Source organism: Triticum urartu, chromosome 1A, assembly GCF_056163025.1.
Source record: "Triticum urartu cultivar PI428250 chromosome 1A, HENAU_Tu73, whole genome shotgun sequence".
Lineage (NCBI taxonomy): Eukaryota > Viridiplantae > Streptophyta > Magnoliopsida > Poales > Poaceae > Triticum > Triticum urartu.
In genome coordinates, this window is record NC_141873.1 from 272,920,161 (window position 1) to 272,934,712 (window position 14,552).

Consider the following 14,552-nt stretch of genomic DNA (forward strand, 5'->3'; position numbering starts at 1 on the left):
AATTTCCTGATGCCACAAGATGATGAACAAGTATGTTTTGTTCTCTTCCTCCTCTAGCAAATAGGCTCCCCTATCTACCCCTTCCTTAGGGGCCTTCTAAAATTCTATGGGATTCAACTCCATCACCTCACGCCCAACTCGATTCTTCACATAGCTGGGTTTGTCACTTTATGTGAGGCCTTCCTCGGCTGTGAGGCCCACTTTGATTTGTGGTGCAAATATTTCTGCCTGGTTCCTCGCATCTGAGAGGACAATATTTTTTAGGTTGGAGGGGTCGAGGTGTGCATAATTGTTGGAGCTGGATATCTTGTTGGCACCCCCAAAGACGACAACGAGACATGGCAGAGTGAATGGTGCAAATATTTCTTCTCCTTTGGCCGGTCGGTTCAATGTGAGCAGGCTAGTAGAGTGGTGGACGACGACTATGGTGGCAGACCAAGGTTGCATTTTTTCTGGGTAAACTCGGAATCTTGCCATATGGCTTGATCAGGTGGCGTCGACGTCCGTGCGTTGTTACCTTGTTGAAGGTGTTGGTTCAAAGATCTACTTCGGGGTGATATCCTTGGCTGACATCTGGTTAGGTCCGTCAATATCGACATGCGAGCAACAATTCTCTCTTGAAGGCACTGTGTTGGAGCATTGTGTTCTTCTTTTACTAACAATGTCGTGGTGATTTGATTTCAAGATGTTGCCAAGCATGTCTGTTGTTTTCCCCTGCGACATTTTTCAGAGGTATGCATGTGTAGTTATCGATGTTTTTCGTTTCCCTATATGATTATAGTGGGGTGTTTATTTGCAATCTGGATCGCCGCCGGTATGAAAAAAAATGGATCTTGCGCTATAAATTATAAGTTTGCTTCCATAACAATATTTTAAAAATATTTAACAGGTAAAATTAACATCATATTTAGATTCCACACATTTTTCTAATAAAATTTCATATATAATATGTTAAAATAGAAGTTATGGTTTAGAAGATACAAATAATTTAGAAAATCATTTGGTCTGAGTCAAATATATTCCAAAATAATATTTAAAAATACTTAAAAGGTAAAAATAATCTCATATTCATATTCTACATATTTTTTAATCAAATTTCATATATAACATGTTCAAATCAGAGTTACGGTTTATAAGATATGGATGATTTTAAAAAGCATTTGTTTGACTTAAATATGATCCGTGGATGAATTACCTAAAACATCAGGGGGGGTTTCAAAAAATGTAAAATAACGGTTTGGGTGTGACTTAAACCGGATGGCGGGTTGATTTCAAGAAAAGACGGGGACTTTTGTGTAAAATACGAAAATAACGATTCGTTTTCACTTAAAACAGGATTACGTGTTGAATTCTCTGAAATAGAGGGACTTTTCTGGGTAAACTCGGAATCTTGCCATATGGCTTGATCAGGTGGCGTCGACGTCCGTGTGTTGTTACCTTGTTGAAGGTGTTGGTTTAAAGATCTACTTCGGGGTGATATCCTTGGCTGACATCTGGTTAGGTCCGTCAATATCGACATGCGAGCAACAATTCTCTCTTGAAGGCACTGTGTTGGAGCATTGTGTTCTTTTTTTTACTAACAATGTCGTGGTGATTTGATTTCAAGATGTTGCCAAGCATGTCCGATGTGGATGGCCTCAAGTTTTTTTTTCGCTCTTTGTAAGCTGGATTTAGCATTATCGATAATAACTAAATAATATATGTCAGTGTGCATCATCTGATGTAAAGACCGGGAAGTCTTTTCTTCTTTTTTAAAAAAAATAACATAATTAAGAAAATGTGTAGTGTCGTAGACTAGTCATAATGGAAGTAACTTAACTAGTAACATCACACATTTCAATATAAGATTGCTTATGTGGCAGTTAATTAATGAGAAGAGAGGGGTTTGTGATAACTTAGGTACTCTTTATGTAGTTCTAGGTCATCGATTTAAGGAATTAAATATGTGTTATATGTCATGAAAAGTATATCACTATATTTCTATAATGATGTAGTTTCTAAATACATATTTTTTGTCACATATAATACATATTTAGATAGTTAAATCGTCAACCTAGAACTACGTGAATGACTTATTCACCGAGACGGAGGTAGTACCACTCATATGTTACTACCCACTATGAAGATAGTAACATAGACTAATAACATCGGCAAGTTACTATTCTATGTTACACTCCACTGTGAGCAGTCGCGGAGTAATGCCAACGCAGTTAAGTCCGTGCATGTGGCGGTTAAGCTAATTCCTGTACGACTGTGCATCCATAGTTAATCCCTTTGTCGCTTCGTACGTTTGTGTTGATAGAACAGTGCTTCGATTGATACGGGGTTTCTTTTCCCTTTTTTTTTTGCAAATTGCTTCGATTGATAATGTGCCCATGCTTCACCATCATTCATTCATCATGTACCAATGCAAATATGCTTTATTTGTTGCTAGCTGCTGCTAACTACTTGCGCTGCTGTTGCCGGTGAAATTAACTCCATGTTGACCCATTAGAACATAATTCTGCTTGGTGGTCCCATGTACGAGCTATCCACAGCTGGGGGAATCCTATTTTCAGACAAAAAAGGTTATTGTTGGCTCCCTGGAAAGAGCTGTAGACATAACTCTCCCTTGATTCGCAGCTCAATTCACTGACAGAGATCCAGATTATGTGAAATGGTTGAGTAGAAGGAGATATTTTGCTCATGGTCGCTAGCAAGCAAATATTTGCTCGTCAAACACTTTTTTTTTTCTTTAATACTTATTTTTTTGAAAAACTTCTAATCTATTCATCTTTAATCATGGCAGTACCACAAACACCGAAAATAAAAATTACATTCTGTAGACCACCTAACGACGACTACAAGCATTGAAGCGAGCTGAAGGCGCGCCGCCGTCATCACCCCTCCATCGTCGGAGTCGAGCACAACTTGTTGTGGTAGACAGTCGGGAAGTCGTCGTGCTAAGGCCCCATAGGACCAGCGCACCAGAACAGCAACCGCTGCAGATGAAGAATAACGTAGGTTGGAAAGATTCAGCCCGAAGACATACAAACGTAGACGAATAACGACGAGATCCAAGTAAATCCACCAAAAATAGATCCGCCAGAGACACACCTCCACACACCCGCCAACGATGCTAAACGCACCGCCAGGACGGGGGCTAGGCAGGGAGACCTTTATTCCATCTTCAGGAAGCCGCCGCCGTCTCATCTTCCTGAGCAGGACACAAACCCTAACAAGACAGAAAAAAGATTAAAAACTAAGCCCTCTCTCCGGCCCTTGGCAGGATCCACCGCGCCTCCATGGCCCTGGGGCCACCGAAGACGAGGCGGACCTGCGGCGGCAGGAACCCTAGCTTTCTTTCTTGGAAGAGGAGGAGCGACTTCCTTTTAATATTTACTCCCTCCAAAAAAAATATGAAAGCGTTTAGATCACTAGAAAAATCTGACTATATATACTTTGTCACTTTCTTTAATACTTCCTTCGTAAAAAAATATAAGAGCGTTTAGATCACTAGATAGAGTACTAAATTCAGAAGTCCCTAAAAATATCTGACTATATATACTTTGCCACATCAATAGATTCATTGCACTTTGTTTGACATGAAGTTTTGATCCGAGCAAGTCAAAGCAATCAATTGTATATGGAGTACTATATAGAACAAACAGCGGCAGCGTCCATGACATCTGCCCCGATTTGGAGGACTGACGATTTCAGAGATGGGTTACTTTTAGAACAAAAAAAGACATGTCAGAGATGGATAGACACCACACACCAGTACACCACTGCAAACTCCGGGACTCGTAAATTGACTAGTTATTATTACTAGGATTTCACAAGAATTATGTAAACGTGCTCTTGGAGATGCTTGACATAGAACCCTAATTGGCCCCAAACCATCAACTGACAGGACAATTGTTGCTAATCAAACAGCAACACATAATTTTTCCTTCAAAAACCAGCAGTACATCATAAAAAAACGGTGCCAGGCATGGCTTGATCCCTAATTGCCTTTTCATGAGAATGGGAGAAACCTGCCGTAAAGCTCCTACCATGTAAAGAGATAACAGATGTTTTCACCCGTTTTTACAACATAGTTTCACCGGCTCGCCAAGTCTACAAACACAAACATGACCCAGTTTTCCAACGCAAAAGGATCTATCTGGATGAGATAATCAGGAATATCATAAGGATCCATGGAACTGGTTCATCTCTTGGAGGTCACTCTACAGAGCAGCACCTCTGGTCGCATCCGGCAATCAACAAAATTTCAAGGGCAAACTGCTCGACGTAGAACATCATAGAATGGACGTGACGCGGACAGAGTGGTCTTCAGAACCAGTAACATAGATTGACCGCGTGGGGTGCCAGTCCACACTTGTTATAGGTGCAGTATGAGGAAGTGTCCTCAACCCTCTCTCATGGCCTTGCACCTGAAAGGGATATAGTGGACTGCTGTATTGGCATCTATCTACTTTAGCAAAACGAACTTAATTAGGGAGTGTGGACAATGTGGAAACCTGGTATATTGGAGCCCGAACCAAACCCGACGTAGCAAGAAGTCTCTTGCCATTAGAATCCAATGCTACCTCATGCATGCGTTTGTTAAAGCTCTCAGGGTTGCAAAACCTGGTGACAGAAGACAAATTAGGAGAAATCAGAAAGCAATGCTTCGCAGTTGCATAATACACCAACACAATATACCATGCTGTTCTGGCAAAATAAGAGTCCAATCAGGTAGAGCATTCGATAGTCTAGCAGTTCTCATGCCAAAAAGAAGTACGCCAGTAGTCCGTGCACACAAATTCAACTAGTCGGACTGTCTAAATCTAGCTTAATCGTACACAAATAACAATGTTCCTTTCAAATTTTCACCTAATATCAAGAAATCTAACGTGACATTAGATAATTCAGATATCAGAGGATGTGCGTTCACATGGGATAGCTCAAGATTGTTATGGGAAAAAAAAAACTTAATTGTCAATTCGATGCATCCTAGTAATTTTAAAATTATGTGCTATTACTGAGAGTTTCAAGTATGCATCTAAAACAAATATAGGAAAGGCCTCAAACCTGTGAATTGACAGACAGTTTCGTGTGCAAAGTGTGTGTGTGAAGTCTATATGCCACATGCGCCATACAAAAATGCAGGAGGAGATTAGCATAGAGATCTTGCTAGAAAAGTATTGTTACCTGAAACTAAATAGCGGATATAGCTAGATGAGAGCAACATATGTGAAAGAAATGAAGGGTTGAAGTACATTTTTATCAAACCAACACTAGCTGCCATTTGCAATTCAATGACGATTCACCAACTGCGAAATACTCTTACCTACTGCAATCTCTTGACCAAATAATCTGACCTTGATTGTGCAAGCTCCACTCAAATATCTAAAGATCATACAGTTAACATTAGATACAATACAACCACGCAAGCTAAGCCAAAGAATATGGGGTACATGTTTGTATACGATAATCAATTAATACAAGTACGAAGTCAAAGTTAACCTATAACAATGCTATAGTTGTTATTTTGCTTAAAGCTGATTAAGCATTGGAATTTAGAAGACTGCATAACTCACAAGGTCCAAAGGTACATACAATAACCATTGTGTTATCTGCTTGCATATATACATCAACAGAGTTGCATTTATGCACTAAAAGGGGCTATATACCTTTCCATCTGAGCCTAAACTGAAGATGCTTGTTTCAGCTGGCCCAAAAAGAACTGAGCTCACAGGGGAGTCATGGGCAGGCCATCCAGTGATTTGTAGACCAGCAGACATGTCTATGTGCAGTAAAGGAGTACTGTGCGCTCCAATAATCATAAAACACAAATAATATCTCAAAGAAACAACGTAACCAAGTTCTAGCTGTCCTCAAGCAATAAATGATATACATAATAAAAGTGGTAAAGGAATATTACACTAAAAGGATACCAAACATGTGAATCATTCCATCTGTTGCAGAGGCTGCCAAGATCTTCCCATTGTGATTGAAGCAAAGTGAAGTAATAGCAGGTGGATCCTCGCCAAGAGGGAGGACTGTCTTCAAATAGAAGAAATGGATATATAGATAACGAGAAGGTTACTGGCTAGATTCCTCAGCTAGGTTCAAGGTAAGGGGTTGAAAGAAAAAATCAGTACCAGAGGCTTCCATGTTTTCATATGCCATACTGTCAGGGAAGCAAATCCTGTTCTATCAAATATAGTTGATCCATGCCTGAAAATCAATTTAAAGCTGGAAATAAGACAATACAATTGACGGTACAATAAGACAATGGTATTTGAGAGCTACTACTTATAGTTCAAATTGATATGTGAAAACAGGACAAAACGCAGCTGTCAGAAACAGAAGTTTAGCAGTAACGCTTTTCTGTAGGAAAAAGAAGCTGCCATTTTGCTTGAGATTTCTTACGAAGCAAGAGATTTGAAGTTTACCGTCTCGATGCAGCTGCAGAGACAAACACGGGATCTACAGGGCTACACTTCAAATCAAGCACACTGCAAGAAATTGAAAAGCTTCATCAGCATAGATACAGTTGTGAGCCCAAAAGTAATAGGTGGTAACTTCTAACCTTGGGAAGTCCTTGGATGTACTGAGGTCACAAACAACTCTCTTTGCATCAGCATTCCAAGCTTTAATGCCTCCATTAGCTGTGCCTATGAGCAGCTATTGTCAAGAGAAATGGGTGATAAAACAAAAGTCTTAAAATATGTTCTTCAAAGGTGAAATGGTGTGGAAAAACCAATGTGGAAGAATTAAAATATACGATAGGCATACCAAGCGATCAGATCTGCATTCCCAAGAAAGTGCGCTGACTTCAGCCCCACAATATATAGTGGCATTTTTTGATGATGGTGTTGATGAGTCGTATGTCCAGATTCTTTATAAGAGTTTAAAAAATCAACAGGTCAAAATCTAGAAACTTCCAGTTAGGCAAAAAAATAAATCAGAATTAAGATAGCGCAGTTACCTCACTGTGCCATCAGTCGAAGAACTAGCAATATTTGATCCAGAAGCAGAAAATCGACAGCTACTTATTGAACTGTTATGGCCTAAAAATGTTTCCTGTTAGCAGGTTTAATTAGTGATATAGGAAACCACAAAGATGGAAGGTTACTAGGGATAAACTATAGCTTACCTGAAAATCCACCTTCACTTCAGGAAAGTCTTCCTCTGTCACCAAAATCTGCTCATTTTCTGCAACAAAAGAAACATATTATGCTTCAAGGTTTTCATATATAAGACAAATGTAGTATCCTAAATGGGCATCTACAGAACAAATACATTGAAGAACATCAAAATAGAAATATATGTTCGGTGAAGCATAAAAGTAATCCAAAGTATGGATATTAGAATGGTTTATGAGGAAGAAAGGTTATGTCCAGTGGGGGAAAAGGTTGACCAAAAATAATTAGTTACCTCACATAAACCAATGGTAAATAATCATACATATGCTTGAGAAAAACCAGAGTCTAAAAATATATGGTATGAAGAAAAAACTATAGCTAGTAAAAAGAGCCAACCTGCATTGCTCATCCGAGAAGAATCACACAATTTCTCAGCTCTTGATTTTGCTGAACTCAAAGTCTGTGAATTGACACCCTGTACAGTTGTACTTGAAGTTGAGGATTCTTCATAGACTCCTGAGAAAGCTTGTCCCCCAACGGAGGAACCAGCTGTAGTAATCTTGAGTAAATTCTTGTGTCCGGAATTAATACTATGATCATTCCTGTATTTACCAGTTATGAGATATTTAGCAGATACCCTTAGGAGCTTGAGATTCATAAAAACTCTAGCAGTCACATTCTACGTCATGCTCTACCATCTACATTGATAAGATATGTAATCTAACACTCCCCCGTTCCAAAATTAAGGTGCATCAATTATCATGCAAGTCAAACGATTGTATGTTTGACCAAGATTACAGAATAAAATATCAACATCTCCAATACCTAATATATAAAATATGAAAATACTTTTCATGATGGATCAAATGATATAAATCTGGTATGTAGATATTGATATATTTTTCCTAGAAATTTGGTCAAACATGCACACGTTTGACTTTTAAAAAAACTAATACACCTTATATTTTGAAACGCAGGGAGTAGTCTGAAGCTAAGAGCACTTGATGAACATAGTTTTCCTAGTTCTTTCCCATCTGTAAACCAGCTGTTCGTATGCAAAGTTGCAAACAGATGATAGCCTAATTACAGAAGGGCATGCCTCTGAAGATATATGAGCAATTTTGCAGTCCAAAGAGCATAGTTTTACCTTCTCAGCAGGGATAGTTCAACTTCCTTGACCTCTAACAATGCTTGCAGCTCTGACAATTTGTTATTCAGTTGCTTTATGTCACTCTTGAGGCACTTGATCATATTCTTTTCAGTGCTAATCTTCATAAGAGCTGGGATTCGTGGAAAACTTAAGGATAGAACAGTGTTTAAGCAAACCATAATGTTAGTTTGGCGGTCGACAAGAATGCGAGTAAATTATAAATCTGATAAGTTTGTGTATTAGGAAAGATGAAAAGCATCCTGCTAACTTGAGCACAATAGAATGCGATTGCTGTAAAAGGATATGAGTACCATTGAATATCCCACTTAAGAAGTTCCGAAATGAAAGAACCAAAGTATCTGACCATTCTTTGGAAAAATACATACGGAACTGTGGATCCAAGCTTGGGTTCTTAATATATGGTATAGCTGCATAGTGTCATTGAGATTGGCAAAGCGTAAGTAGAAGCAGACACAATGTGGGCAACAGAGCACTAGAAGGCTAAGAAGACGCACCAAACCATGCTATCCAATCTTCACGCTTTTGCATCAGATAACTGCCGCCTACGCTAAAGAATTCAATAACTTTTTCTTGCCTTCCAGATTTCAAGGCATTGACAACATAATAACGTAATACTGACTGCTCCAGTTTAAGAAGCGCCGTGTAGAGTACCGTGTCCGCAGGTGAAGTGAAACACTGTTTTAAAAAGCTGAAGATGCTTAGCAGTCTATCCAGTTGGTATTTTGGTATGTACACTGAGAACACTAAATCTAGGATCTTGTCTACTTCAAAGTTCCTGCCGATCTCGGTGGACAGTTCTGCCTCGTAAGCTTGCAGCGTGTTCGTGAAACCCCTGAACACAAGAAACTCCCTCACGAGTTCTTCGGCATACTGCACATTCTCCATTTCTGTCCAGTGTTGCTGCAAATGGAAAGAAATAGTAGTTAAGAGCATAAAAGTTTAAGCATGATGAAAAGAGTAAATGTGAGAAACTGACACTAGGCCAGCAATGATCTCCACCCTACCCTAGAAAGTGTCAAGCAGGGACGGATCTAGATGGTGTGCCGGATGTGTGCACCGGCATAACCAGAAATTGTCGAGGCAAGTGGAGCTTGAGTAAACAGTTGGTGAGAACAAACTCATACCTCAAAACCTAATGGCCAAAAATTGCAGACCGGGTGGAGGTAGCAGGAACGCGATGTCGCGACGAGGAAGGGCGGTAACGGCGATGGCAGCGACGCGCGTTAGAGGCTGGGGTGTTTTGGGTGCCGCGTGGTGCTGGGGGCGAGGGGGGGAGGGGGGATGGGAGGTGGGCGTGGGGCGGAATTGAGGCGTCGGCGGTGACGCGAGGTAGCGGCGGCAGCCGTAGGGCACGCGGCGGTGGACTATCGATTGGACTGAGGAGGAAGAGCAAAGAAATGTACAGGTACGGGGGAGAGCAGTAAAGCTTGGCTCTCGAGAGCGAAAAAAAATTCTTTAAAAAGAATAAGATTTTTTTCCCCATAATCCTAATTTGTATTCTTTTCCCAAAAGAACGGAAGGCGTATACGAGTATTAATCAAATGCAAGCACTAAAACTGCTAAAACAAAAGAAAAATACAATTAAGTTTTTGGAGTGGTCTTCATCATCATTCTGCACATTCTGATGGTGTTGATGTTGTCACCCCTAGAGTTTCACGTCATTACGAAATAAGAAGCTAGTATTCACACTGGAACGTCAATTTTCTTCCTCGGCCACTCAGGCACATCCACGAATTCCAGCAAATGCAAAGTCAAATATTTTCAAGAACTTTACACATGCAGCTCTTGAAAGGTTTGAGCAAAAAATAGCTAACCTTATGAAGAATCAAGAGAGCTTCTAGAGAGGTGTGGAGACTCATATTCATAGAGTTAATATTTGCACTGATACGTTAATTGTGGTTGTTGCTACTATTAAAGAGCGACCAGGGACATGGATGTTCCACCAGAGAGTGGTGATGGTGAAGATGTGAGCATATATGAGCGTGCACCTAGAGCCACTCCATCCAGACCACCTAACGCAAGTGAGATCTACTTCAGTTCCAGCGACGACTGATGGCTCTATTTTCCGATCCATCTTAAAGCTCATTTGTTTCATAGTAACTCCATATATCATGTCATATTGAGCTATTCATACAATGTGTATGTTCATTATGTATAAATACCATTTTTTGATTCATTTTCATGCGAGCTTTCCATACTCTTTAGTTTTTGTTAGTTTTATTAGTTTTCTTTTGTTTGTTGCCTTTGTAGGTGTATTGACACTCCAATGGACTTGACACCTCACAAATGACCAACTTGGGGCCAAACCAAAGAAGTTCCAGCCATCAGATCCAGGATCTTGGGATAGTTGGACAATTTGGCATTTTCCAATGAGGCTAGATTAAAGAGCCAATAACATGGGTGTCTCGGGCTTTTTTGATACAAAATCAACGAGCCCAAGAACATTAAAATCAGATTCGTATGAAGAAATGACAACCAAAATACAAAACTACACGTGCAAACTTGTGAGGGAAGATGATGCACGGTACGACCGTGTACCAACCTACCAGGGCTGCAAAATAAGTCCCTGAAATTTTTCACCGGTTTATCTAGGTTTGTTCCTACGTGGTCCTTGGAGTCCAAGGGGGTGTTGGGAGAGGATTTAGCTCCCCTGGAGCCCTTGGATGAAGGGGTAGGTGGAGGATTGATGTCACTTGAAACTACGTCGGTATTTCCCCAAAGATGACAGAATGATATAGTACAGCTACGGTAGGTATTTCCCTCAATTGTGAAACCAAAGTATCAATGCAGTAGGAGAACCAAGCAACACTATATAAACGACACCTGCACACAGAGAACAAATATTTGCAACCTGACGTGTAAGAGGGGCTGTCAATCCCTCCACGGTAAAAAGATAGATTGATTTGTGGTAGACTGGATAAATAGTTCTCGATAAAACGCGAAATAAAATAAGTAATAAAAAAGTGCAACAAGGTATTTTTAGTTTTTTGGAATAATATATCTGAAAATAAAAGCGAATAAAAATATATCTCAAAGCAACTATGATAAAAGAATAGACCCGGGGGCCGTAGATTTCATTAGTGGCTTGTCTCGAGAAATAGCATACGGTGGGTAAACAAATTATTGTTGGGAAATTGATAGAAGATCGAATATGACGATATCTAAGGCAATGATCAATATATAGGCATCACGTCCAAGATTAGTAGACCGACTCCTGCCTGCATCTACTATTATTACTTCACACATCGACCACTATCCATCATGCATCTAGTGTATTAAGTTCATGGAGAAACGGAGTAATGCAATAAGAACGATGACATGATGTAGATGAGATCTATTCATGTAGGAATAGCCCCCATCTTGTTATCATTAATAGCAACGATACATGCGTGTCTTGTTGCTCCTTCTGTCATTGGGAAAGAACACCGCAAGATCGAACCCATCATAAAGCACCTCTTCCCATGGCAAGAAAAATCGATCTAGTTGGCCTAACTAAACCAAATATTCGAAGAAGAAATACGAGACTATAAATAATCATGCATATAAGAGATCAAAGAAGATTCAAATAATATTCATGGATATAGATCTGATCAAAGTTCATCGGATCCAAAATACACCGCAAAAAGAGTTACATCAAATAGATCTCCAAGAGACCATTGTATTCGGATCAAAAGAGAGAGAGGAAGCCATCTAGCTACTGCCTACGGACCCTTAGGTCTATGATGGACTACTCACGCGTCATCAGAGAGGCACCAATGAGGATGATGAACCCCTCCGTGATGGTGTTAGATTGGATCTCGTGGTTCTGAAACTTGCGGCGGCTGGAATTGTGTTTCGTTGACTCCCTTAGGGTTTCTGGAATATTTGGAAATTTATAGGGCGAAGAGGCGGTGCATGGGGGCTACGTGGGGGCACAACCACCCTGGGCGCGCCCTGGTGGGTTCTGCTCCCCACGGGCCTCCCCTCTGACGCTTTCTAGGCCCATACGGTGTCTTTTGGTCTAGAAAAAATCTCCAAAAAGTTTCGTTGTGTTTGGACTCTGTTTGGTACGGATACTCTGCGAAGTAAAAAAAGCAAAAAACAGCAACTGGCATTGGGCACTATGTCAATAGGTTAGTCCCCCAAAAGGATATAAAGTTGGTATAAAATTATTGTAAAACATTCAAGAATGATAATATAATAGCATGGAACAACCAAAAATTATAGATACGTTGGAGACGTATCAGCATCCCCAAGCTTAATTCCTACTCGTTCCCGAGTAGGTAAATGATAAAAATAGAACTTTTGATGTGAAATGTATCCTAACATGTTCATCACACATTCCTTTCTTTTGTAGCATGGACATTTGGACTTTTATATGGTTCAAAGCCATAGTCTAGTTTTGGCATGAAGATTTCAATACTCAAGCATATAAATAAGCAATTATGTCTTTCAAAATATCAACACTAAAGAATATTATCCCTAACTCGTCATGCTCAATCATTGATCCATTCATGAAACGCATATTAGCTACATCCAATGCTCAAGTATGATCATAGTGCTCCCTAGTTGGTGTTTTATAAGAGAAGATGGAGACTCAGATAAAAATAAAAAATGCATAAAGTAAATAGATAGGACCTTCGCAGAGGGAAGTAGAGATTTGTAAAGGTGTCAGAGCTCAAAGCAAAAATTGAGAGATAAAAAAATTTGAGAGGCATACTTTTCCCGTCAATGAAAACGAGTGAGTAATTCCCAACACTTTCCCTGCTAGATATATCATAGGCAGTTCCCAAACATAAAATAAAATTTGTTCCTTTTCCACCATTCTTTCATAATCCATGGCTAGTTGTATCCATGGATGTCTTCCATACCAATACTTTCCAAATAATTTATTATTTAACAACTGATAACCCACAAGTATAGGGGGTCGCAACAGTTTTCGAGGGTAGAGTATTCAACCCAAATTTATACATTCGACACAAGGGGAGCCAAAGAATATTTGAATGTATTAGCAGCTGAGTTGTCAATTCAACCACACATGAAGATTAATTATCTGCAGCAACATGATCGATAGCAAAGTAATATGATAGTTCTAATAGTAGTGACAGCAGTAATAGTAACAGTAACAGTGATAGCAGTATTTTTGTAGCAAGTGCAACAGTAACGATAGCAGTGGTAACTTAGTAAGAACAATATAAGATAAATTCGTAGGCATTGGATTGGTAATTTGTTGGATGATATTCATCATGTGACAGTCATAACCTAGGGCGATACGACACTAGCTCCAGTTCATAAATATAATGTAGGCATGTATTCCGTAAATAGTCATATGTGCTTATGAAAAGAACTTGCATGACATCTTTTGTCCTACCCTCCTGTGGCAGCAGGGTCCAATTGGAAACTAAGGGATATTAAGGCCTCCTTTTAATAGAAAACCGGAACAGAGCATTAACACAGGGTGAATACATGAACTCCTCAAACTACGATCATCACCGGGAGTGGTCCCGACTATTGTCACTCCGGGGTCGCCGAATCATAACACGTAGTAGGTGACTATAACTTGCAAGATCGGATCTAGAACATAGATATAATGGTGATAACATAAACAGTTCAGATCTGAAATCATGGCACCCGGGCCCAAAGTGACAAGCATTAAGCATGGCAAAGTCATAGCAACATCAATCTCAGAACATAGTGGATACTAGGTATCAGGCCATAACAAAACTAACTAGATTACATGATGAATCTCATCCAACTCCTCATCGACCAGCGATCCTATGAAGGAATTACTTACTCCCGGTGGGGAGCATCATGGAATTGGCAATGGAGAAGGGTTGATGATGACGAAGAACGAAGATTCCCCTCTCCGGAGCCCCAAACGGACTCCAGATCTGGCCTCCCAATGAAGAACAAAAGGTGACGACGGCTCCGTCTCGTGGATCACGTCGGTTTCAGGGTCTACGGGGCCACCAGGTGGGGACAACCCACCTGGGCGCCCCTGGGGGGCAGGCGCGCCCTAGTGGGTTGTGCCCACCGAGGTGGCCCCCTTAGGTGACTCTTGGCTCCAGAAATTCTCTTTTATTGTATAAAAAATCCTCGCAAAGTTTCGTTCCATTCTGAGAACTTCTATTTCTGCACAAAAACAACACCATGGTAGTTCTGCTGAAAACCGCGTTGATCCGGGGTTAGTTTCATTCAAATCATGCAAATTAGAGTCCAAAACAAGAGGAAAAACATTAGGAAAAGTAGATACGTTGGAGACATATCAACAACATAAAGTAAATTTC

General features: G+C 40.1%; 1 protein-coding gene across 1 annotated transcript; it reads right to left on the reverse strand.

Moving 5' to 3' along the window:
* Positions 1-3,891: 3,891 nt before the first annotated feature.
* On the reverse strand, positions 3,892-9,687 carry LOC125506304 (uncharacterized). Its single transcript, XM_048671155.2, has 16 exons — positions 9,411-9,687; positions 8,781-9,186; positions 8,571-8,693; positions 8,263-8,404; positions 7,512-7,717; positions 7,127-7,185; positions 6,959-7,053; positions 6,766-6,868; positions 6,560-6,654; positions 6,423-6,485; positions 6,129-6,204; positions 5,922-6,030; positions 5,658-5,770; positions 5,315-5,373; positions 4,503-4,611; positions 3,892-4,415 (listed from the first exon to the last, which is right to left on the reverse strand). The coding sequence occupies exons 2-16, from the start codon at positions 9,169-9,171 to the stop codon at positions 4,281-4,283; spliced, it is 1,878 nt and encodes a 625-aa protein (XP_048527112.1). The 5' UTR covers positions 9,172-9,186; positions 9,411-9,687; the 3' UTR covers positions 3,892-4,280.
* Positions 9,688-14,552: the final 4,865 nt, after the last annotated feature.

Coding starts and splice junctions, on each gene's coding strand:
- LOC125506304 (XM_048671155.2), bottom strand. CDS start 9,171: ATGGAGAATGTGCAGTATGCCGAAGAACTCGTGAGGGAGTTTCTTGTG. Junction 6,655..6,765: donor AATGCAGATCTGATCGCTTG/GTATGCCTATCG, acceptor TCTTGACAATAG/CTGCTCATAGGCACAGCTAA. Junction 6,205..6,422: donor TCTGCAGCTGCATCGAGACG/GTAAACTTCAAA, acceptor ATTGATTTTCAG/GCATGGATCAACTATATTTG.